The sequence below is a fragment of the Styela clava genome, chromosome 6 (assembly GCF_964204865.1).
Source record: "Styela clava chromosome 6, kaStyClav1.hap1.2, whole genome shotgun sequence".
NCBI lineage: Eukaryota > Metazoa > Chordata > Ascidiacea > Stolidobranchia > Styelidae > Styela > Styela clava.
This window is the reverse complement of record NC_135255.1, coordinates 3,524,434-3,550,761: the sequence shown is the minus strand read 5'-3', so window position 1 is coordinate 3,550,761 and position 26,328 is coordinate 3,524,434. Positions and strand designations below refer to the sequence as shown.

The 26,328-nt window shown below is 34.8% G+C and overlaps 2 protein-coding genes and 1 pseudogene across 4 annotated transcripts; 1 reads left to right on the top strand and 2 right to left on the bottom strand.

The window, feature by feature from the left end:
- Positions 1-3,605: 3,605 nt before the first annotated feature.
- LOC120331257 (procollagen galactosyltransferase 1 pseudogene) lies at positions 3,606-5,381 on the bottom strand (annotated as a pseudogene).
- A 3,442-nt stretch (positions 5,382-8,823) lies between these two features.
- On the bottom strand, positions 8,824-10,493 carry LOC120331415 (DEP domain-containing protein 1B-like). The gene is made up of 4 exons (XM_039398487.2): positions 10,114-10,493; positions 9,732-9,832; positions 9,432-9,495; positions 8,824-9,152 (listed from the first exon to the last, which is right to left on the bottom strand). Exons 1-4 carry the CDS (start codon positions 10,366-10,368, stop codon positions 8,988-8,990), a joined length of 585 nt encoding a protein of 194 aa, XP_039254421.1. The 5' UTR covers positions 10,369-10,493; the 3' UTR covers positions 8,824-8,987.
- A 3,853-nt stretch (positions 10,494-14,346) lies between these two features.
- LOC120330690 (sulfotransferase 1B1-like) lies at positions 14,347-26,058 on the top strand. 3 transcript variants are annotated; one of them, XM_039397580.2, is made up of 6 exons: positions 14,347-14,484; positions 14,750-14,959; positions 15,409-15,577; positions 15,975-16,218; positions 16,646-18,251; positions 19,521-19,659. In XM_039397580.2, the coding sequence occupies exons 1-5, from the start codon at positions 14,391-14,393 to the stop codon at positions 16,994-16,996; spliced, it is 1,068 nt and encodes a 355-aa protein (XP_039253514.2). In that variant the 5' UTR covers positions 14,347-14,390; the 3' UTR covers positions 16,997-18,251; positions 19,521-19,659. The 3 variants fall into 3 exon arrangements, with proteins under 3 accessions (XP_039253514.2, XP_039253512.2, XP_039253511.2); XM_039397578.2 differs by lacking the exons at positions 14,347-14,484; positions 14,750-14,959; positions 15,409-15,577; positions 15,975-16,218; positions 19,521-19,659 and adding exons at positions 24,216-24,425; positions 24,747-24,915; positions 25,124-25,367; positions 25,688-26,058 and having other exon boundaries at positions 16,993-18,251; XM_039397577.2 differs by lacking the exons at positions 14,347-14,484; positions 14,750-14,959; positions 15,409-15,577; ... (1 more) ...; positions 16,646-18,251; positions 19,521-19,659 and adding exons at positions 22,161-23,408; positions 24,216-24,425; positions 24,747-24,915; positions 25,124-25,367; positions 25,688-26,058.
- Positions 26,059-26,328: the final 270 nt, after the last annotated feature.

Below are 26,328 nucleotides of genomic sequence, written 5' to 3'. Positions count from 1 at the left end.
CAGTCAGAGACAAAAAGTTTCGGACTGCAGTTGGCGTGACGAAATGTTTTTAAATATATGTTCTACAATAAAATTATTTGATTGCATACTGCTGAAAGTTCCGCCTTATATGTCTTTTCCCATTGCACTATTCCTTCAATAATATTCGATAATATGACGCTCATCTGACATAGTTCTTAAAGTGTGTAGATGGGTATAATCTTTCCCACGCTGTTCAGATGGGAATGCGCGAATATATATAAGAATTGCTAATATTGGCTTGCAATGCGATGAATCCCATCTTGGCATTTCTGCCTCTCGCAATTGCTGCGTATACTTATCGGGGAAGTTCTGTGGCGTGGTTATCAAATGAAAAAAAAAACATGGAAGTATTTTTTCTACTTCTCTACTACCATCAAACCTTGACATTTTGTGAAAACTTTTTTTTATGCAACCTTTTTTTAAAACATCCCCAACAACCACAATTAATTCTGTTATTAAACTTCCGAAACAAACACATAAAATCATCAACAGATGCATATCGCCAAGTAGATATTGCTGAATTGATCTTTATTTTACCATTTTTTATGTAATTATTTTTGGTAAATCTGTTATCTATCGTAAATACACCACATTTGACAATGTTGTAGTGTGACTATTTTGACCTCACATTTTTGATATTTGTAGTCAGAGCTCTTGGGGCTCTGTCAAACAAAGTTACATACAAAATATTGGTTGTAAATTGCAAAACATGATCATGTTGTTGGAATAACTTGGCATTTTACCACCCGTAAACCACGAAATGAAATTTCACCCATGAAATTTAAAAATCCGTTTTCCTGAAATTTTTGTTGTAGCTGAATTCCAGGGACAGCATGACAACAAACAAGAGAAGCACGGTCGCCTCTTTTAGTTTATGACAGGGCTATCTGGGAGCACGAACAAACAGATGGAAATGCGAATATATAATAACAATGTATTTTTATAGAAGAGAAGAAGCAAAAGTGTTGAGAGTCTTTGGTAGTTTGAAAAGCATTGGCATGGAACATAAGAATGAACTATATTCTTTTCCTGGGATATACTATAAAATGTAGCAATTTTCCCATTCTTGTTCTCGTGATATCAGTATCTTTCACTGCGTCGTCGTGATCATCCCGCTGCATAACAATTCTCGCTAACAAATAATTGACTGTTCTCCACCGGGTGTATATCCACTTGAACCACTGGCGACTGCATTAGCAGGCGTATTGTTAATTGCAACAAAAACGGGTATTTTGAAATAGTACTCTTTATTTTACGCGTATGTTTCGACAGTATTTCCATATACTGTATATGGGTCGCGACCCAAAGCTGGGCTCAACAAATACCTAAAAGTTATTGATTTTATTTCATATTAAATTTGGTGCTTGCGTAGTTTGTGCACCAAGATTGCGCGCAACCTGAACATAGTATTGTAACAGGTTATGGTTCAGATTGTGCGCCATTATGATGCACATGTTTGACGAAAAACACTAGTACAAATATCTCAATAAATACCTAAAAGTTATTGATTTTATTTCGTAGTAAATTTAGTGCTTGCGTAGTTTGTGCACCAAGATTGCGCACAACCTGAACATAGTATTGTAACTGTTTATGGTTAAGTTTGTGTGTCATTATGATACACAGGTTTGACGAAAAACACCAATACAAATATCAAGCCGTGAAAAAAATTGCTCAGGCTGCAAACTCCAGACACATGTAGAAATGATGGGCAATGACCCCAAGATGAATAATCACTAATAAAAAAAACTTCATGTCTGAAATCAAACTTGGGCCAAAAAGGTCCCCTTATCTGCCGGACTAATAGTGCTGAACTAAATTGCTCTTGTGTTCGCATTCGATGTAGGTTTCATGTTGTATATCATCGAATATAAACATGTAATGCGCAAATGATATTTTAATAATGCACAATGCAGTAACACATGTTTTTGGGATTCAAAACTTTCTTACCTAAATTGATGGGAAAGAAATAATTCGATTCAGATGTTATGTTTTACATATTACCTACTGAGGGCGGCAACGCAACGGCTTGTGAATAGTGCATTAGGCTTGAGTATACTTGTGATGTACATTATATTTCATGTACATACATTTATTTCAATAAATACAGAGGATTTTTAATGTACCGCATTTTATGTTAACGTCCTGTTGAGACACACTATTTCATTACAGTCAGCTATCTTTTTGGGTTTTGAGTTCTGGTTACTGCGACTACGAAGAAATGATGTGGGACGTCAACTTTGCGACACAAATAAAACAAGAATAAAACAACTACTTGCGAGATTTTGACCTAGAAAAGATGTACGAAGATATATATATATAGGACTGAAGCAGCTGTTCACAGGCCCACAAATAAGACAATACTATTGAGAATCAAAATAGTCAAAACAACTGCTGCAGTAAATAAAGCGTTGAAAGAAATATTTATCCCAAAATTTATTAAGCGCAATCCTCTCTTTATATGGTCATTTTTTGCTTATTAACTTAAATATTACTCACCTTTTCCGAGTAACTACATTTGAATCCTTGAGATTAATGTTTTAAAATGAAAGGTAATAATATTTTTTCTGTGTCACTTGAGTACACAACACAGATAATGCCATAAATTTATGCTCAACCTTCATCAATGTGTGGCTTCACGTGTTCGAATGAGATAATCCGATTTCTAAAATATGCTGGACTCTAGTCGCGGCAAGGTTGTCAGTTAGGTTTCACTTTTATTCTTTCGGGTCTGAAAATGTTTGCTGGTTAGCTCTTCTCATACCCGACCCAATAGCCGGTCAAGTCGTGGATCACTGTATGATTATTTAGTTTGAAGAAACACTTAACGGGGCATCAGATATTGAATATTGATAAATTTGAAGGAATTAAAGTCCCGTCAGTCAAAGTACTAGGACAGGGATGGCGAACCTTTCTCGATGAATGGGTCAAAAATTATATTTTTATCGGCGAACAGAAGAGAGTGGGTCACAGATATTTAATCAATGTATCAATTTGTATCTATAAGAAACTTCTGAAACAAATCTTAAAAGCTTCTGTTGGTGTATTTTTGGGCTTTACTTATCCATCACTTTAAAGATTGATTTTTTAATTGCCCAGAAGGCTATTACTTTTATTTTTCATTATTGGACACGGAGTGAACCTAAGGATCGTTTTACTTTTTTTTTGGACACCTAGTGGAAAACCTAAAAAGTCGTTTTTATGCTTTCACTCTTTTTCTTGCTCTTTTGATCACGTGCTCATCGAACGTCGGTGGTGTGTAACGAAGTGCTTGCTTTCTTAACGGGGAATGGCATACAGCGCCGTAGGTACCGGTAGCGTCAAAGGTAAGGACAGCTTCTCTCTGATTGACGTCTCCATATATTTGAGCATTGCTCTCTTGTTCGTGATAAGCCACATTGAATGATAATAAAACAACGATAAACAAAAGCAAAATAATAGAAGATTATTCTGCAAAAGCATTACAGTTAAAGAATTAAACAAATCACAGTTAATTTACTTAAAATTGATTCAATAGTTTTATAAATATGAACTATGAGTATGTTCTGAAACAGAATCGTTGAATTGTACTTCATAGTTCTGTGTAGCTACTGCAGGATTTCATTGGCGAATTTTGAATTTGCGGTATCGCTGACATGATAATCATTGGAGTAGTAGTGTGTTTGTTTTACTATGGTTGGCTCGAATGAAAGAGCATTGAGATTTTTTGTTGGGAAATATTTATTAATATAATTTAAGGGCTGTTTTCCGTACATGACAGCAAGAAACACATCCACTGCAATAATTTTACCCAACGGTTCGGCATCAATCAACTTTTTCGCCCCATCGTAAGATATCATGTACGCTATGGTCCAGTAAGAATAGACTGGTTGCACCAAGTTAGGACCACTGTCATTTTGTAATATCACCGTTTCTTCCTCGCCTTCATTTCCCGCTGGTTTTCTTTCCAAATAAATCAAATCCCACGATATATTCTCATTTCGTACTTTCTCCATAACATTCTGAAATTTTTGGATAAATTTTGGTTTGAATTGAACATCGTCTTCAAAGATGATGGTTGATTCGTATTTCTCATCCAAAATCTTTTTCCAAACGAAATAATGACTCAAAAAGCAACCAATTTCACCTACAGTCATTTCATTTCCAAACTCCGGGCTTTTATAGCCTGTAGGTACTTTGATGCCAAGACTATCGATATAACTTCTATTTAACTTTCTTCCATCAACAGCATCAAATAATGTGTAATTGATTTTATACATTGCAAAGCTTTTATTAATCCGTAATCTGCGATTGCGATTTCTCTCCAAATTAATTACAAACACATGATCAACTGGAAGACTGGTAATAATCTCCTTATCCGGAACGTGTACAGATTTTCTTAACGATATTCCAACGCCTACAGGAGGCAGTGTCATAGCATCCATCCTCATTCTCATAAAATTATAAATTTCATCTTCTAAGCCATCGTCCTTATCTTGTGGCTCTGGTAAATAACCATAAAAAACGGAATTATCAATGTACATATGTACGTCTTCCAAATCACATTGGTAATGAAAAATCATATCATCATTAAAATCGTGGTCGTAACATGATGGAATTGGTAAAAATCTAACTTTTTTAGAATCTTCATTTTTCAAATTTATCAAGAATGTTGAATGTACTAATGCAACATCAAAGGTCCCGGTTTCTTTACGAGTCCTGATTTTATCGTACAAGTCATTATCTTTATGACATCCTTCTTTGTCCACCTCGCCCCAAAAGTTGGAGTAATCCGTATTTGAATTCAGCATAGGTGCAATGATCGTCTGCGATTTTCCGGTGAGGTGGTTCAAAGTGTATGGATTCATTAGAATATTATCAGCATCAATATATAAAATGAAATCGACATTCATCTTTCTCGCTTTGTTTAGTGCAAATTGCTTCAGCTCAAGCAGTCGAATGTATCGATCTTTTGTCCAATGTAAGTCACTCAAATCTCCGTTGTAATTCATTGGGAAATCTGGTTTCTCAAACTCAATCTTTGCGTATTGATCATTGAAAACTCTTACCCATGTTTCCAGTTGCTTTGTAGAGTTATCTCGATTATGGTCAGAAATAATCCACAGCCACATCAGTTTTTTATCATATTTCAAATCTTCAAGTCCTCGTAGAAAATATGGCAATGAATGTTCTTTATTTCGTACGAATATAGCAACAAGTATTGTTTTTTCACCCCTCGTTGATATGATGTTCTCAGCACTAAACATTCTATCCCTTGCTTTATCTTCGTATTCTGAAGTCTCTTCCAACATACATGTCGTTCGTTGAATCTTCACTAATCCAACACACAGAATGAATATGATAGTAACTGTATATGTTAACATATTGATACACGGTCTGTAAATCAAAATTAAAGTGATTTTCATGATGGACTCAACCCAACTATGTTGGGGGCGCAAATTACAAATATCTAATTCCGACCGTATGTCCACCCCCATACTTAATGTGCTGTTAAATTTTGATTCTGCTCTAACGTAAGAACCAAAACTTGGTTTCAGAGGCTGATGCGTTTACTTCAAAATGTGATGGTATTGTAAAGTGACTCTTTAAGGCAAGTCCATGGCATTTGCACGAATTATATGAAGCCCATGGTGTAACAATTTTTTTTGGGGGGGGATTCCGGATCAGAAAAAATCATGTACTTTACAACGTGAGTTGGTGGTTGCACAAAGCATCACCCGACGTAAAAATATGAACAATTTTCAGTGAAACGACACTTTGTTTTCGTTTTACACCTTCATTCCTGACAAGGCTCTGGAGAATCAACTAACTACTGATACATAAGCCGCTACTATATTGAAAGGACGTTTCTGCCTTGTCTACTCAGTTTATTGCACTTTGGCTGGAGTGTTAGGTATGCGGGTTTCACTAAAGATTTCATTTAATCAGTGGCAACCACATAATGTGAAAAAAATTACTTATCATACAATTGTCGTAGAAAGGCAAGTATCAGGTAAGACATCGACCATGACATACTATCTATCTATATTTATATCATACCTAAGCTAAGTTCTTTGCAATATCAAAATCAAACGATCTAAATGAGAGCTAAACGTTTGACAAAAACCTGCCAAGTTAGTTTCGCATATCTTGCGCAATCAACAACAACCGCAGTAAAGTTATAGGTAGCGTTTGATTCGTATACTGAGTATCGTTCAAAATACAAATCCAAGTGTGCACAATTCAGACAACAGAGATACTTGCTATCTTGATAAGTCAGCGTGTGAAATACCCTGAGGCATTGTTTCACTTTTGTCATTTCAAAAATATTACTTCAAAAGTACTGTTAAATTTGTTACTTTCTTTCATTTTTATATATACCCCGGGGCACCGTTTCACTGTTTTCATTTCAAAAAACGTTACATGAAAAAGTGATGATAAATGCCGTGCTTTCTTTCATTTTATATACATTTCTCTCTGAACTTCAACGCGAATGATTTATCTTTTATGTGTATGCAATGCCTTTGATTGAACACAATCGCACTAGAATTGCGGAAATATTGTACGTGTTAGTGGTTTAGGAACGTTATGGGAGAGTAATATTTCGATTTCATACATTGATGCAATCATACACTGGCGAATATATCCCATATCCAGGTGCTGCATGCTTTATATCAGGGTGGAGACCAGTCGAAAAAAAGCTTCGACTCCTGACTACAAGTAACCCAAAATCGGATTTTGACTGCATACTTCGGAATACCGATATATTTGAGTCCGTTTCCGACTCATGGAAAATGTTGTGACAACAAAAAATCTTGCCGTTTTTTGTGATGTTATTTTACACTTTACTCTGATCAATGATCGGACAAGCAACCTGTGATACCTGTGCAGCTGCATATTTTTTTTATAAACCGGAATCATTCCGCTTTTGTAAATATCCTACATTATTATTATATTAAAAATTATTACACCTTGTGTAAAGATGTGGAGATCGGGTTTGAGCCAGAGATCCGGAAAATGTTTGTTACTTTTAACAAAGTTTCGAACCTGGCTCCCGGCTTTCGAAGGCTTACAAGCAGAATGCCCTCGTTATGTCATGATCAACCCGCAATCACAATACCTGGTTGTTACCAGGCTTATTCACAGCCAAATACATGCACAAGTTTTAGCCAATGAAATGAATGTAGGCATTGATTCAGTGATCGCGTAAATTACTTAAATGAAGGTAATATTTTATTAGTTTCTTCTTACTGATATAGGCAGGGCTGCCATAACGTCCTTATTTCTAAGATTTGTCCTTATTTTGAAGGTCTTCGTATTAGAAAATATGTCTTTATTTTTAAGAAACATCCTTTTGACATGTGTCCTTGTTTTTGTCCTTATTTTATGGGTAGGGGTTCTTATACCAGGCATTTAGATTGGTTAATTCGAATGATTGATTTGCTAGAAATGTTATTTTTCAACCTCATTGTTTGCTACGCGCATTCATTACGTATTAACAGCAAATTAATTGACACAGCGACAAAATAATAGCGTACCGGCCAAAATCAGTTCGTGTAATATGAATCAAAATAGAACATATAAATGAGATGGAACAGATTGTTTCTAAGAATTAAGAACTGCTGGAGCAAGTCCTTTCTAGTGCAAAGTATGATTAAACACGGGCCACACTGGCATGGTTATAATTTGTTTATTACGTTTCGTTCTTTGTTATTCTATTATTATGTTTCCCTAATGTCCTAATTTTGGAGTTCATATCGATGGCAGCCCTCGATATTGATAATACGGAAACTAGAGAAAGTAACAAAATTTAGTCTGTATAAGCAAGATTGCATGTAATCAGTTAAAATTTTCATGTGCATTAATTTGTTGAATAAAAATAGAATTCTGGTATTGTATCAATGTCCCAAGTATCCCATACATCATCAAACATTTGAGCTACATGTATAAGTAACGTGAAAATAGCCATGCTAAAGATATATCTGTTTGTGCAGTTCGACGTCATTTTCAGTTGCATTGATTAAACTATTACTATTGCAACATCTGAGCCTCTCGAAATTGTGTGCGATCATTCTTGTGTTACATACACTTGGTATATCACTCACTGACACGCCGCCAATAAACTTCTTACTAATGGAGACAAAATGAATTTAGTGTGCCATAATAGATTAACAAACAGAAAGTACCTGGCGATCGGCAATGACTGTTAGCAGCACATCATTGCATTACCAAATATGAATATATATCTATTGGAATAGAACATATGATAAAAAAAAGTATGATGAATGAAGTACATCTCTACAGACAAAGACGTCTGTAATTGCAATGTCAATTACTTTTGTTCGGAAATTTATGTTACCAACAGTCATGACATTTCGGAGAGTTCTGGTGAACCTGGAATTGACATTTGATAACCGGGGTTTTGTATATTTTTTTGTTGAAGTGATAATTTAATGTAGACAATAATATAATATATTGATAATATAGGTTGAACATATACGCTGTTTATGTTTCGTAATAATAGGCATCTCAGTATATCTGATGACATTCTAATATGTTGCAATTCATCTGTCATCATTAGATATTAGACTATTATACATCTACGCGTGCCCCTATATCTTATCGACGTTTAGAGTCAGTATATCAAATTTACTCTTCACGTAGCATATCTATACCTACATAGATTTTAAAGTGATAACTGATAAAAAAAAACAGAGTAGAGTGAATTTCTCACAAGTAAAACCTATTTCTTTCCTTTTTAGCCGCAACCCATGCTATCGACCGGTTCCTGTTTCGGATGACGTTATGATCGTAATAACATACAAATTTGAATTAGCAAATATATTTATTGCAATAAACACAATGCTACTAGTGACATAATTACTAAAAAAACAATGGTGAATCAACAATTAACATTAAAATGGAACACTTTGCGAAACTAGCGAGATACATAACACGCATATACTTAAATCAAGCAGCAAAAGAAATATTCAGTCTACTACAGCAAGGAGACACTTAGGAATAAATCTCAGTTCACAACCTTTGCTGGGAAGAAGCTTCATTGAACAATTCGATCGGGTTGGCTTTTCTTGTTTGGGTGAGGTGGCAAATCTTCTCGAGATTGGCGGCGAAAGAATAATTTGTCTTGATGGAAACTGCATTAAAAAATAATAAGTATAATGATGAATAATCTTCATTTGAAGAAAGTATGTACGATATACCACGTCAGGAAAACTTCATAATGCCACCTTCAAGACTTATTCATCGCAGTGTAGCTTTATATATAAACATATTGTTTCAGTATACCCATTTTACCAATGCTCAAATCATATGGATTTCTTAATCTTGAATAAAAAATAAAAAACTGTTGTATATTCATCCATTACATTATTCGATTTATTTAAAAATCTTCCTTCTAGTCGTTTCAAACTTACTTTGTTTTTAATAAGAGGAATTGAACTTGAAGAGATTTCCGTATCTTCATTTTCACCATATAACCTTAAATAATAAAAAAAAAGGTTAATGCAAATGTAGGCGCTCTGCACACATATTTAATACATGTTACTGAAGTTAATACATGCAACTACTGAAACTAGTCAGACAACATTCAAAATGATTTTTTCTTCGTGTGAAATAGAAAATTGAAAACGAACGGTAAACCTGACAATTTTGAATTAAAAAAAAAAATACAAGCAATTACACATTAAATGAATAAATGTTTATAACTAATTTACCTGTACAACCGATTTGTGTCCGTGAACAGTTCGTTCTCCCATTTCCCATTAATTGTTTCAATCACATGCTCGAATAAAAACTTTTGAAGCAGTTTGATTGCCTGAATCGAAAATTACAATTTTAGTTTCTTTCTACTCAAAAGCATACATCATAAAGGTTTTATATTGGTGCACGATAAAACGAAGCAGGCACTTAGGTATTTTCCACCGTATAATGTTGGTGGAAAATGGTGATGAGTGATGGCTTACTTCGTACAGAACTGGTTTCTATCATTTCGAACCTATGGAGTTTTCAATAGTAATCTATGTTAGGAACAATGGTGAAGAACATCTTACGCAATCAGAAAAATACAGGTACTCTAAATAAAACCATAATTCTTACCTGTGATCTTGTTACATCTTGAGAAACATTCTCATTTTCAAGTAAAACTGAATGCATGACATCAGCGGCTCCCGATCCAGTAAAACAGTTGTCATAAGTCTTTAAATTTCTTCTGTGTTTCTTACAATTGAGCCGATCGCGGAATGCGTTAAGTAACTCATTCCAAATCGTTGTTGCTTTATATCGCTTAGATCCACGCAAAGATGTTCCACGACAGTCGTTGAAAAAACTGGAGGTTGATACGTTAGGCTCCATGATATAATAAATTGCAGAGAGCAAGTACGTTGGAAAACAATATTTCACTGAATGTCTTCCTTCTCAAGTTCAACTCATTTTATATTAAATTAACGCATCCTAATCGGTTTAACGATAACAACGGGGTACATTGCATTTCTAAATCCCGCAATAGACTTTCTTTTATCTTGTCAACGTGCGTTTCCAAAACGTTTCATATCTAATTACGGGTTATTCGGGACAATACAGTATGAAAACAATACATCAAATGACTTGTGTTTATTTGCGCAAGTGCGCGCGTTATTTTTAAATGGAACGTTGTAAGGATGTTGATGACTTTGAAAATATTCATATCCGAAAATGTTTATGTAACAATGAAAAATTATTTGCGTAGCCTTTTTGAATTATGTTTGAAAGTGTTTCAAATATTTCACTCTAAGTAACGAACTGTTTGTGTTGAAATTGATTTGCTTAAATAACGAAATATTTTCAAACTATAAATACGACGCAAAACGGATTGGAATACTTATGTGCAAAATATTAAAGGACTCCATCAATAGCATTCAAAAATTATTTTTTACAAAAAGAGATTCCCACTGGGCAGGATTGTAATAAATAATATTAGTTTAATATAGCTATATGCTTTTCCTAATATATACTTAGCAACACATAAAATGATATTTGTGACACAGCGACGTTTGGATAAGGCAATTCATTCCGGCATTCACAAAAATGCAAGTTTACTTTCTTCATTTTGTTGGGTTAATTTTATGTTTCGTGTGAATTATCAAGTTAAACTTCTTGTCGTAAACAATGATGTTGCAACGATCATTGAAAATAGACCAATAAACGTGATGAAACAAACGGAAGTGTATGATTATTATAACAGTATTGTTCAAATACCAGACTGAATTGTTCACGACGAAGGTATGCGTATTAACTATTAACCCACTGGAAAAGGATATTGGTCTAAGCTAGTACGCTTGCCTTCGCACCTCTGACTGCCTTGCATGGTTTCGCAGGTTCGAATCCCGTGGGGATAATTATGTGTAAAAAATTGCTGGACTCCTCACCGGCGTATATGAGAGGGTTCACATAATCGCTGGTCGGTTACGTCTTCCTCCATCGTCAAGTCCATGCATCTGAAACAATCTGGTTGGTTAGCTATTCCCACTGGACCGTTAAACCAGCGAGAGGCAGTGGTACATCATGTGATTAAGCTGTCTTATCAGCTTTCATCTCCCCCGGAATAAATATGAAAATCTTACACTACAAGTTTTGATGCACTAATACGAAAATAAATAAAAAGAGTTACGACAGGTAGTGAACAAAATTTGTCTTGCTTACACTTGAGTACTAAATGTTGATTATTATAATTGTCGTTGATATGACACGGTTTGTATAGTAAGTTAACGTGTATCTTAATTAGATGTTGAATTTAAGTGATAAACATAAGAAGAAAAACCAAGTTTTGATATATAAATATATTTAATTAGGATATTTTTTCCCTTTACATTGCTTCCAGATCCTCTCTAGTGGCACATTGAAGTAATTGAAATAAACATGAATAAAACTGAATTATCCGTATAGTAAATATGCAGAAATACTTAAAAAATTATGCTCTACGCGCGTAATTTATTTTTCCTTGTCAATACTTTTATCGCAAGTTTGAGGGTCATTAATGAATATTGATAAATATGCTCGACATGGTTGAGTTTGTTCATCTAGTCATCATCTTTATAAAACTATTGAGAGTAAATAAATATCACACTCTCCGTCCATTTTGCATCTTCAAAAATGCAATTGGAATATGGAGCTATGGGTGGAAGATTATGGAATAAATAACCCATGTGCAAGAAGAAATACAAGTTTATTTTGAAATTTTATTATGGACCAAAATTACCCAAAACGTGGTCTAAGGCGAGCGTGAGTAGGCGGTGATATTATTAACATGCTCAGATAAGATCCTGATTTGTCATTGAGCAAATTTATCCCGCAGAAAACTTTCAGTCGCGGAAAAGGCAGAAAAATAAACGCAATTAAGAATCGAGGTTACTTCTACGCACGAACCCAAATGACATAGCACACTTATATGCGGGGTCCTTTGGAATGGCGATCGGGACCCTAATTTCATCACTTGGTGCAGTTTGGAATTATTCTAGTGAATGGGAAAAATAAAAGCCATTATTAGTTACTGCCACTGTTATATAATCGGATTCTATTAAAGATAGCTTTTGAAATTTAGCGGAGATTTCGATGCACTCTTTGATTGTTGCATGCAATTGTAGACGTTGTATCCGCGTATCCACTAAAATTGTCACACAGTCGAACATTTAATGCATGGTCGGTATACTATCGTAGCATCGACAGAGGTCTTTTTCAAACGACTTAAAAATATCTCATCGCTAGAAAAGCCCTTCAGACCGTGACCGTACATTTGAACACATGCACGTACATTTGAACCCCTGTGTATATCCGCAAGTTCAATCTATACGCGGGTGCTAAAACCCATGGGTTAGGGTTAGTATGGGTTCAAATAACCGTAAAAAAAATTCCATATGTGCAATAGTATGCAGGTGCAATTGTCATGGATTCAAATGTACGTGGGTTCAAATGTAATGGAACCTGTCAGACCGTTACGCGACGTTAGTTTTAGAAATAAAGATAGCGCGAGATGGATGGATCGAGATGGCTACGATACGGCTTTCGCTTTGGCATATTTGAACGTATTTACAAGATAGTCAGTACAGATATTGCCAGTACAGATATTGCCTATCAACGCATATGCGAATAGACAATACACAGGGTAGTAATTGAAAATCGTTTATTATATTGATTTTAAATGGAACAATGTAGCATTGCAGGTAGGGATATATTGAAGCTAATTTTGGGTCTCTGTATACTTGTATAGTACGAGGCTAATTGCCTAATTAGTATATCAGCCAGTCAGCATTCGTCAAATTGTCAAAGTAGTCTCAAAATAATCAACATTAATCGTAAAATTGTGAATCAATTGCTCTGCACTAGTTTGATTGATTCTAAATATTTAGCCAGGAATGTGAAATGATTGGGTTTGAAGGAACTATGCTCCCATGTGCCCATGTTACGAGCATGCGCTCTCTGTCTATACCTTTGCGATTCACACGTGGTCGCATTACGAATCAGGTTGAAGATTGCTAGCATGTGCTATTATTGTCCATGTGCACGAAAGTTCAAATGGCTTTGATAAATCGAGAATAAATCTATGCAATGTCTTAAACAAATAAACATAAACGTAATGCTCAAAAATATGGCATGAAGGCGAATGACGACCAACATTGATTTAATGAGATCTCGTTGATAAGAATTATCGACATTCTAGAAATGTTGGTTTAGTTTCCGATATGATCTCAATATGGCTTAGGGCTAAACTCAAGAGTTTAAAAGGAAGGGCCATTGAAGGTGATTATACATATTACAAAACAGAGCGATCCACAGATGACAGGAATTAGTGCGCAAAGGAGATTAAATTTTCAATTTAAGAGTCTCATACAGTGGTTGACGTTGAATAGAATAGCCATCCCAAATATGCTCTATACTGAAGAGAATGATTACTACAGTCTTCATGTTAGATTTAAAATTATTAGCCACTGGTAACATGTATCTTCTATCACATAATAATATAGCACAGGAACTTCGTGTATGAGTGAGGATTTTTAGTTTCGAAATATTCTTTCATTTGTGGGGCATAAATGTGGAAAAAATTTACATTTTTTAATTGCCTAATATATATATATTAGTTGGTATGTCACATCTATAAGCATGTTACGTATGCTGCTGTTATAAATTCAAATTTCCAACAGGAAACTGTAATTGCCATTATATATTGTTTATCAGTTAAAAAATAGCATTTTCGATACGCTAGAGGAAGGCAAATAATTATACGTCGCAATTCTTGAATGTTGCTCTTTGATGTTTTGGAAACTACACTCGTTACTAAGAAACATGACCGTTATAATTTTCTCTGTCACATTATATTTTAAGCATAACTTTTTACCTATAATATGTTTTTCTACATTCTGCTGGTAACTATTGTTACTGTTGTAATTTCTGCAATGTATATAAAATCGATGAGACCTGCGGATGTCGTCAGTTTGGGTAAGTAATTGGAGTAACAATGCTTAACATTGTTTATTGTTGCATTAGCGCAAAATTAAAGTTTAAGAAATTATGATTAAATCCTACTATTTAGAATTATGCATAATGGGTGGGTAACGCTATGAAAAGCAAAACCGATTAAAATGAAATAATCATTGTACGAGAAAATTCCTCTGCATTTTGTATTTCTAGGTGAAATCCGTATTTGCAAATAGTTTCACCGGTATTCCAATTTCACTTCGCAAATAATTTCGATTATTTTCAGCCATGAAAGTTTCTATGAAATCAGGGTTAATGGCCCTGATGATAAAAACCGGACTAAACAAAAAAATCAGATCACCGACTGTAGAAGTTGTAGCATCAAATGGCTTCAAGTTTGTTGCAGAGAGTCAAGGTTTTGCACATCTTCTGGAACCTATATTAAAACTAAAAATCAGAGAGGACGACATTTTCGTGGTGACATATCCAAAAGCAGGTAGGCTGAACTTAACTTATCATGGACGAGCACGTATAGCATCACGTCAGGGTCATAATCGGTTATCGGTTGTCATTTAATGCTCAAGAAATCAAGCTCAAATTGTTATTAATATTCAAACATGTGTTCGTTGGTATTACAATTTCTGCCAATGACCTTGTAATGTTTTATCTATTAATAATTATTCAATTTTTACATTCATTCCTTCAAACAGGTGAAGCGAAAATTATAAATGGTGATAGTTAAGAAACAAACTTTAGGAGTGATACAATGACTATTATATACATATATTTTACAAAGTTAGCAAGTTGGGAATAACCTGAAAAATTTAAACTTAAATAAATTTAAATTCAAATTGTTCCCACGGACATCACTCTAAATGCCTTTCATGATAGTATTTACAGTTGAGAAATTATTTCGTATAACTTTTTGAGCTCAGTGTTGTTTAGGTACAACATGGATGCAAGAAATAGTTTGGCTCATATGCAACAACGCAGATATAAAAGCTGCTAAAAGTGAAACAGTTACCGGAAGAAGTGCATTTCTTGATTTATTTGACGTGGATTCCGATTCAAAGGGACTACAATCATTAGAAAATTGGCCACTGGGCAAACAAAGGTGGGACCTTCATTCGCATTATCATACATGATAAAATAATATTCAGTATTGCGTTAGAAATAACTGTAAAAATATGGTACTGATTTGGCAAAACCGTGAACAAATTTGGGGAATAAAGCCGTACAGTCTATTCTAAACGTACTATATCATAAAACGCTCTTGAGTTGAGCTTAAAAACTAAAATTCGAAAGTAAATTATTCAATCCGCAGCATGTTTTTCTTTCGAAATACTATAGATACAGTTACTACTTTTTTGAGTTTTCGAGTTCTTATATCCGACCAATTTACAAATATTGAGTATTATTGGAGGTGCCTCTTTGTTATAAATACTTGAATTCATATAGAAAATTCAACGATAAATCATAACATAAAATTATTAATATATCCCCTACTGAAGGATAATGAAGACGCATCTTTCGTACGAGCTATTACCCGAAGATATTTTCAAAGAGTCTGGAAAAGGGTGTAAAATTATATATGTTGCAAGGAATCCAAAAGATGTGTGTGTGTCTTATTATTTCTTTCATCATTTGAATGTAACAATGGAAGAACCAGGAACTTGGAATAACTTTCTGGCTAAATTCTGTTCCGGAAAAGTAGCCTGGGGAAGTTGGTTTTCGCACACCTTGAAATTTTGGAAGGTATGGTACTTGAAAAATGAGGGAAGTATAAATTCGTATAATTTATCTAATAGTTTAAACGTTTTTTTTCACTATGAAACCGTCGGTCCTATACTTCGCGTTCCAGACTCAGGGCACTTGAATCGAGACCCTAATATTGAAGAGGGTGTAGGAATTCGGATGGACGGTGCCAATCCTTCATAGTTTAGAAACTTTTCAACACCTATTTCCTGAAACACTCATGGAAGCTAATCGTATATTTTATAAAGATAAAAACGAAACGCATTTGAATTTTCTATATCAATAGAAAAGATCTCTCTGACACGGGAGACATGGGACCTACGTTTGCAGTTTTGTATTGGGGGTCAAATTATCACCATTGCTTATGGCTGAATTTAGAAAAGATTTCCCTTTTTTTCTTATGCTAAGACTCTTTTTATGTTTTCAGGAATCACAAAAAGATAAACGTATTCATTTTACAACTTTCGAAAGAATGAAAAATGATTTAAGAGGAGAAGTCGATTCAGTATCAAAGTTCCTCTCGGTAGATTTGACGGATGAACAGATTGGTTCGATAGCAAACCACTGTTCTTTCACCAATATGAAAAACAACACTGCGACAAATTATACTCACACGGCAAAATATGGATGGGATTTTGATAATTATAAATTCATGAGGAAAGGAGAAGTGGGAGACTGGAAGAATTATTTTACGTTGAATCAAAATATTGCTTTTGATGAAATGTATGAAGAAAAAATGAAGAATAGTGGATTAGAACTGGTTTTTGAACTCGAATGAGAAACTCAAATTTTCTGAGAAGATTAGCGTTTCATATGTAACCTGGATATTAATAAACATTTTTAACGCAATAGAATGGACCATGTTGTCTATTGTAGCTAACGCTTATCCGACATCCTAAATTCCCAACCATGTTGTAACAGCTGGCCGCTGGACATTTAAATATCTTTACTTAACGCACGAATCCTAATTGTTATTACATATATTTCAATACTAGAATTCGTAATCAAGATTCGGTAGTACAGCTGGTAGTGGCCGAGACATATTCTTGCATAGGAACTAAACGATGAAATTCACAGCACGTTTTCTCTGGTAGAAGACATCAAAGCGTTTATTTATCAAATTACAATCGCCTAAAGCAATCTGGTGTAGCACAGGTACAAAGTCAATTTATTTCTTCTGTGACCTTTGCGACTTTCCACAGTCATCGCGTATGGCCTTTCAAATATATTTTTAATATTTGAGTTGGCCATAGTTACGTTATCTCTCATTATTCAAATAACCCCTGCATTTTGGTCACGATGCTTCATCGGTCTCCAAGGGCACAAAAGCGCTGACCGCGAGTATATAATACCGGGCAATTCAGAATTCTGTTTCCAAACGTGCAAATGCCGAGAAAGAAGTCACATGTGAGAAAATGCCTTACCATGCAATTGTTTACAATACTGATCGTCGTAAAATGGAAGTTGGTCGCCGTAGGGAAGCAGTCATCAAATATGGTCACGGTCCATGAATACAGAATGCGGCAAATGAACAAAGCTGTTTTCTGTTTGCATACAAAGTTTGTTTTGTAACAGGCGGGTATATTAAAATTGTGAGCCAGTTGTGTTTTAGTTTGTGATATATGTAATAGATATGCAAAGTGCATAATTTCGAAGATACAGCAGTAGCATTTTAACGAATCTGATATCATTTCCAACTTGGCGACTATACTATGCACGGTTTTGGTTCGATCGCAAATCTATTGCGCAAACAACGCATAATGACGTGGACAAGAAAATACGACAAGAGCACTAGAGTAAACGATTGCAAATAAACGGTAAATGCTTCCGTTTGTTGTTTTGAACTTGAGAATATACCGTTATGCTGACGTTAAATATCCAAGACTGAATATTCGTTCTGCATTTGTTTTACTTTACAGCTTATTTCAATGTAATTAATATGCTGTTCTACATTATTTTATTCACTGCGGCTGCAATTCTAATATCAGTACTGTACCTAAGGTCAATGAGACCAGTCGATGTTGTATATTATGGTAAGTAAATGTAGTGTAACATATTCTTTAAATAGTCTATGACTCTATATTACAGCATGGACCATCTTCGGTGCTCCAGAAGTATTCACACCAAGATGTCGCACAACCTGAATCCTAACCGGTACACACCTACTATGTTCAGGCTGTGCGCCATCTTGGTGCGCATACTATTGGAGGTCCCAATCTTCAATAATGAGAATTGTGATAGATTCTGCGATGGTATGCAATCTCAGTAGCTGTAACCGCCCGAACTCAGAACACAGCATTGGTTTTATATCAAACAAACATTAAAATTAAGATTAATAGTACTCGTATACAAAGAGAATTCGCCAAACACATCCGATTTTTTATTCAAATGTCCTATTTTTGGACGTATATATAGTATTTTACTATCATCTGAGGTAGGAGTATACTCGTTAGAACAGGGTATTTCAAACTTCCAGTTCATGGGTACCCTTTGAAAAATTTATAGATCGTTTGTCTGCTCGTGTACCCCCAAAATTTTGACACCAAAACCTGGTTACAGTATTAAACATGGATTTGCCGCCAGAGCAAACCCCCCTCACAGCTGAAGTTTCGCCAGAAATGCTTTGAATTTATTTCTGTACACAAACACTGTTAGGTCTTTTTCTCGAATACTCTTGCTAAGCATATTCCGAGTATCGAAGTATCAATAAGGTGAGCAAGAATCAATGTTAAAAATCCATCCCTCAAGAAAGTGATACAATTTTCACATTTGTTGGAAACAATGAGTAAACTCGTGGTCTGTAGATTTTATTCTCACAGTGGCTAAGAGACGTGAATGTTGTTTTATGCGGGGAAGACGGTATTTGATTACTCACCTTCGTAACTACGGTTCTTGAAGCAATCAATTTTGTCTTGTATGCTGTCATTGAACAAAATTAGTCATGTGAACTGCAAATAAAGACTTGGTAGTTACTGTAGTTGTAGTTAAAGCTGAAAAGGCGACTTCCTTAAAAAGTTCATATGCTCAAGTCTTCAAACTATAAGGCATATATATTGAAAGTTATGGAAAGAATATCCCTATACCTAATCTAATGTACCACTTGAAAAGACAAAATGTACCATTGGGGGTAGCCTACATGTACCCCAGTTGGAGAACAACCGGACTAGAATATGCTCAATTGATGCATTAGGAGTCTATACAAAGCATATACTTCCCAGTAACGTGATTAGAAGAAATAATAACAACTTTGAAAATAAAAAAATATATTTTGAGTGTTACAATTATTTTTCATGAATTCGCAGTTATGATCTTCATATCAAGATCTGGACTGATAGGCTTCCTCGTAAAAACTGGACTGAACAAAAAAATGAGACCAAAATCTACGGAACTCGTTGCACCAAACGGCGTGAGGTTTATGGCTCCAAGCGCTATCCACGGTATCATATTGGAACCAACTCTTAAGTTGAAAGTCAGAAAAGATGATGTTTTCATTGCCACGTACCCCAAGGCTGGTTTGTATGCATTGTGTTTAGTCCAACATACCATATGCCATTAAAATTGACTCAATGCAACTCTTCTGTTTGTGGAAAGTCTATATGCATTTTGCGAAACAATAAAGTTTTATTAAAATTGATAATGCTGGTCAGGGTGCAATTAGGACTTTCACATACCTGGGGATATGTAACGCTTAATTTTTTCATTTAATGTTTAACAACCAAACAAATATAAATAATAGAAGCAAATAGATTAACAGAGTATTTACTTATAAATTAAATGACATGCTTCATAGATTCGGACAAAGCAAAGTTCCTACAAATTCAATTTATATTAATTTCTTCAATTTGTTGATAACTCAATTTTTAATTGACTATCTGTGAAAGTAACAAGAGATTTTTGCAAATAGCCCGTCCTAAAAAAGTGACTCTTGTTATAACCGCAGCAGTGCCCATAGGTGCTAACACCATCGAACAGATTGTGGCGAATAACATACCAGCACTGTTTGCATCGATCAGTTAGCTAAATTTGAAATTCCGGTACTCCTAAGTATGCGCACCAAGATGTCGCATAACCTAAACCCTAACCTGGTACACAACTTGAGTTCAGGTTGTGCGCCATCTTGGTGCGCGTAGTTCAAGAGGTCCGAAATTCCAATATTGTTTTAGGTACGACTTGGGTCCAAGAGATAACATGGCTTATATGCAATAACGCTGACACTGAAGCTGCAAAATCTTCTCCGCTGACGGCGAGGAGTCCCTTCATTGAAACAATTGATATTGGCACCGAGAATAAGGGATTACAGTCAATCGAATCTTGGCCGATTAATAGTCGTAGGTAAGGTTTGTAGACTCGCAAAAGGGCATTCATCCAAGTGATATCGTGGGCCCATTTTAGCGGCAAAAGTTCGAAATAAATGTAAATATTGGTGTAAGTTAGGTATAGACATAATGCCACAAAAAAGTAAAAACTATTGCTTTATTCTGTTACTTCTTGAATCAAATATTCCGTTGATTAAAGGCAATGTTGAGCAACTTAACAAATAGTAAATGAAGTATTTTTTAGTTGTAGGCCTACGGGTTAAATAGTTATATATATTTTATGTCGTATTGGATTATGCAAAACCATGAAATTTGCACAGTCTATTTTAAACGTACTGAGCTGTTGGACAATATCATAAAACGCTTTTGAGTTGAGATTCGAAAGGTAATGATGCAATTCGTAATCTTGTATTTCTTTCAAAATATTAGCTATAAAGTTAAAATTATTCTTAAGATTTCGAGTTCTCGTATGCTACCAATTTACAGATTTTGAATGTTATCGGGGATACCTCTTTGTTATAAATATACTTGAATTCATATATATTAAAAAGTTTCAACGATAGATCATAACATGAATTATCATTATATCTCCTACTGAAGGATAATAAAAACGCATCTTCCGTACGAGCTATTACCCGAGGAACTTTCCAAGGAGTCTGGCAAAAACTGTAAAATTATATACGTCGCAAGGAATCCAAAAGATCTGTGTGTCTCTTATTATTTCTTTCACCATTTGAATGTAACAATGGAATCCTCAGGAACTTGGAATAACTTTCTGGATAAATTCTGTTCCGGAGGGGTATCCTGGGGAAGTTGGTTTTCGCACACCTTAAAATTTTGGAAGGTATGTTCCTTGAAACAATGAGGAGATTATTCGTTCTTAAAATTAGGTCTAATAATTTGAACGTGTTTCTACTACATTGAAACCGTTGGTACTATACTTCGTGTTCCAGACTCAGGGCACTTAAATCAAGATCCTAATATGGAAGAAGGGGTGGTAATTCGTATGGAGGGTGCCTATTCCTCATAGTTTCGAAACTTTCTAAAACCTGTTTCCTGAAGCACTCATGGGAGCTGATTGTATCTTTCATAAAGATAAAAACGAAACGATTTATTCGAATTATATTTATCAATTAAAAAGATTTATCTCTCTGACACTGACATGGGACCCCGTTTGAAGTTTTGTATTGAGGATCACATCCTCACCATTGCTTATGGCTGAATTTAGAAGAGATTTATATTTTGTTTTTATGCTAAGACTCTTTTTATGTTTTCAGGAATCACAAGCAGATAAACGTATTCATTTTACAACTTACGAAAAAATGAAAAAGGATTTAAGAGGGGAAGTAGTTTCGTTATCAAAGTTTCTCGCTGTAGATTTGACGGATGAACAAATTGATTCGATAACAACCCACTGTTATTTCACCAATATGAGAAACAACATTACAACAAATTATACTCACACGGCAAAATATGGATGGGATTTTGATAATTACAAATTCATGAGGAAAGGAGAAGTGGGAGACTGGAAAAATTATTTTACGTTAAATCAAAACATTGCTTTTGATGAATTGTATGAAAAAAAATTGAAGAATACTGGATTAAAACTTCTTTTTGAACTCGATTAAAAGCACGGGGTTTTTGAGAAGAGTAATGTTGCATATTTAACCTGAATATTAATAAACATCTTGATTGCTTTATATTTAGACCATGTTTTTCAGTCGTAGATGACATTTACCCGACATCCTAGCCATGTTGTAACAACTGGCAGTCTCTACTTAAATACTTTTTTAACACAAGAACCCTATCTGTTCCCACATGTATTTTGATAGATAGGTTTGTATTAGGTAATGGACGGGACATTTTCTTGCATTTAAACTATGAAGTTTACATGAAGAAGGCTATTACTTTTATTTATTTCAAATATTCCGGTGAGCTGCATGGGATTCGTTTTTTTGTGTGCTATGACGTCATCCGAATTTGCCACTAGGTAGCGCTACGTGCCCATATATTTGAGCATAGCTCTCTTGTTCAGATAACATTTTTGTCCACAATGCTTTTACGGTCTTCAAACTATTTAGTTAATTAAACAAAAGTTATGACCGCGGGTCTATAATATCGCGCAATTCTGAATTTTGTTTCCAAACGTGGAAATTTCGAGGAAGACATCACATGTGAGAAAATGCCTTGTCATACACTTGTTTACAACATTGATCGTCATAATATAGAAGTTGGCTGCCCCAGGGCAATCACCAAATATGGTCACGGTCCATGATTACAGAATCAGGCAAATAAGCTAAGCTGTTTTCTGTTTGCTCACAGAATTTGTTATATATGCATATATTATGCTGGTTTCATTAAAGGCTAGGTATATTGAAACGTGAACCATTTGTACTTTTGGTTTGGTGCTTTTAGTTTGTGATATAGTATGTGTACAAAGTGCATGATTTCGAACAAATATAAATAGCTCGTAAACAAATCGTATATCATTTTCGAATTCTCAATTATATTATAATTTGAGAAGCACAGTTTTAGTACAAATACAATTCTTTAAAAATGTTCTATCACAAATCTATTGCACTAGTCACACATAATGACGTAATATGCCGAGAGCATCAGAGTAAACGTTAGCATATGAACGGTATATGTCTTTTTGTTTTGGACATGAGATATGCAGTTTTGCTTAATAGCAATCGGCAATGTTACTGACGTTAAATACTCGAGACTGAATATTCGTCCTGCATTTATTTTACTTTATAGTTTATTTCAGTGTAGTTATTATGCTGTTCTACATTATTTTATTCACTGCGGTTGCAATTTTAATATCGGTACTTTACCTGAGGTCAATGAGACCTGTCGATGTTGTATATTATGGTAAGTAAATGTAGTGTAAAATGTTACTGAAATATTATATAATAAAGCTTGACTCAATATGGACCGTCTTCAATAATGAAACTTGTGATTTAGTTCTGTAATTTGTGAAAAGGTAGCTGTAACCGCCAATACCCAAAACATAGCATATATAAAACATGTTTAAATTAAGATTAAGGTATATAATACTCATATTGACATAGAATTAGTTAGTTATAACAGGGTTTTCCAAACTTTCTGTTCATAGATACCATTTGCACAATTTATAGATCACTTCGTCGGCTCGTGTACCCCCAATATTTTGACACAGAAATTTGGTTACAATTACAGTACTAAATATGAAAATAGTGTTAGAGCAAATTGCTAGCTTCTATCGAACTGTTCTCGTATAGCAATCAATCAGTTGTTTTGATTTGTGTGTGTGATTAGAAAAAATAAGTCACGTGAACTGCGAATGTGGACTTGATATTTATTGTTGTTGAAGATATTGCTTTTACTGAAGTGAGAATGTGACTTGCCCCGAAGTTCACAAACTCAGGTTTTTAAATTATTATTCTCAGATATTAAAAATATTTTAAGACATATTGGATGTTATGGAAAGAATATTCCAATGCTTAATCGATTAAGACCCTTGGAATAACGAAATGTACCCCTGGGGGTACATGTACCCCAGTTTGCGAACTTCTAAGTTAGAATATTCACAAATTGGTACAAGTCCATACTTCCCAGTAAAGTGATTGGAAGAAATAATAATAACCTTGGATAAACAAATCTTTTTGGAGTGTCAGATTATTTTTCTTGAAATTGCAGTTATGAATTTCATGTCAAGATCTGGATTGATGACCTTTCTCGTAAAAACCGGACTGAACAAAAAAATGAGACCAAAATCTACGGAACTCGTGGCTCCTAACGGCGTGAGGTTCATGGCTCCAAGCGCCATGTACGGTATCATATTGGAACCAGCTCTCAAGCTGAAAGTCAGAAAAGATGATGTTTTCATTGCCACTTACCCCAAAGCTGGTTTGTAATCTGCGTTTCTCAAAGCAAAGCTATTACAAATTTATATTATGCTGATTTCTTCAATTTGTTAAAGACTCAATTTTGAATTGACCAGGTGTGACAATAACAATAGATCTGGGCTAATAGCCCATTCAAAAAATTTGACTCGTGTTGTAACCACAGCAGAAGACATGGTCGACTACTCCCATCAAAAAGATTGTGGCGAATAAATGCCAGCACTGCATGCACCAATCAGTTAACTATCGTAAATATAATTATCTAGTATATTTATCTTTTGGAATTCCAATAGCAACAAGCAAGCCCTGACTCATATTGTTTTAGGGACGACTTGGGTCCAAGAGATAACGTGGCTCATCTGCAATAACGCTGACACTGAAACTGCAAAAACTTCTCCGCTGACGGCGAGGAGTCCTTTCATTGAAACAATTGATATTGGCACCGAGAATAAGGGATTACAGTCAATTGAATCTTGGCCGATTAATAGTCGTAGGTAAGGTTTGTAGACTCACAGACAGACTTATTTCATCCGAATGATATCACTGAGGCAATTTTGCGGCAAAAGTTCGAACTTATTGCTTCACGCCGTTGCCTCAAGAATTACTAAGCTCGTTGATTAGAGGCAATATTGAGCAACATAACGAATATTAAATGAAATTGATTTTTAATTGTAGTTAGTTTTTATATTCCATATATTTTAGGATTATCAAGACTCATCTCCCTTATGAACTTCTACCCCAGGAGATTTTTTCTGAATCAGGTCAAGAATGTAAAATAATCTACGTTGCAAGAAATCCGAAAGACTTGTGTGTTTCCTTTTATTTCTTCCACCAAATGAACCTGGGAATGGAGGATCCTGGCAGTTGGAGTGAATTTGTGACAAATTTTTGTACCGGGAACGTTGGTTGGGGCAGTTGTTTCACTCATGCGTTGACATATTGGGAGGTAAGTGCATAAAACATTGCAGTATATATATTATGTCTAAGTGTGTGTGACCCGTTGAATTGCATTCCTAAAACGACATCATGGAATTGCAAATTGTGTGGATATAAGCTAATCTACATATGAAATAATCGACTTTTATCTGCTATCACGATATTATAACTTGCTGACTTGTGAAATAGTCTTGCGGCTATTCAATAAAGGATGTCCAGTTTACTGCCCAATACTAAAATCAAATGCCTCTGATTTAGGACGTCATGTTTTTCACGAGAAAATTTGCTTTACCAGTGAGGCATTCTAAAACAATTTAATATTTCTTGCAGAAGGCTAAAGAGGATAAAAGAATTTATTTTACAACATATGAAAATCTGCAGAAAGATTTGAAACAAGAAGTTATCTCAATTGCTGAATTTTTAGGGAAGGATTTGACACAAGATCAAGTTGACTCTATAACCGCTCATTGCAGTTTCAGCAGCATGAGTAAAAATAAGACAGTCAATTACAGTCACGCAAAAAAGTATGGGTGGGATTTTCAAAAATCGAAATTTATGAGAAAAGGGCAAGTTGGCGATTGGAAAAATCATTTCACTCTAAATCAAAATGAAGCCTTCGATAAATTGTACGAAGACAAAATGGAAAATGCTGATTTGGATTTTATTTTCGAATTGGAATAAATAGACTTGAATATAAAATATTTGGTTGTTGTGTTTGAGGAATGTATAAATAAATCTGCTGTACATGTTTACTATCAGAGATTGTTAGAAGCTTGCTGGAGTTGGAATCGAGATAACAGTGTCGAATACATTACTAAGGTTATTAGATAAAACGTAGATAGAATTTTTTAGCAAGACTTCATTGAACAATGTGGCACGCCCTGGCACTATGAATCGTATTGTTAAGTTCTAATTACCATTGTTTATAATTAACTCTATAGTGGCGTTTTCAATATATACTTAATGTTGGG

Coding starts and splice junctions, on each gene's coding strand:
- LOC120331415 (XM_039398487.2), bottom strand. CDS start 10,368: ATGGAGCCTAACGTATCAACCTCCAGTTTTTTCAACGACTGTCGTGGA. Junction 9,833..10,113: donor AAGATGTAACAAGATCACAG/GTAAGAATTATG, acceptor TTTTCGATTCAG/GCAATCAAACTGCTTCAAAA. Junction 9,496..9,731: donor GACACAAATCGGTTGTACAG/GTAAATTAGTTA, acceptor TTATTATTTAAG/GTTATATGGTGAAAATGAAG.
- LOC120330690 (XM_039397578.2), top strand. CDS start 18,158: ATGCTGTTCTACATTATTTTATTCACTGCGGCTGCAATTCTAATATCA. Junction 18,252..24,215: donor AGTCGATGTTGTATATTATG/GTAAGTAAATGT, acceptor TTGAAATTGCAG/TTATGAATTTCATGTCAAGA. Junction 25,368..25,687: donor ATGCGTTGACATATTGGGAG/GTAAGTGCATAA, acceptor TATTTCTTGCAG/AAGGCTAAAGAGGATAAAAG.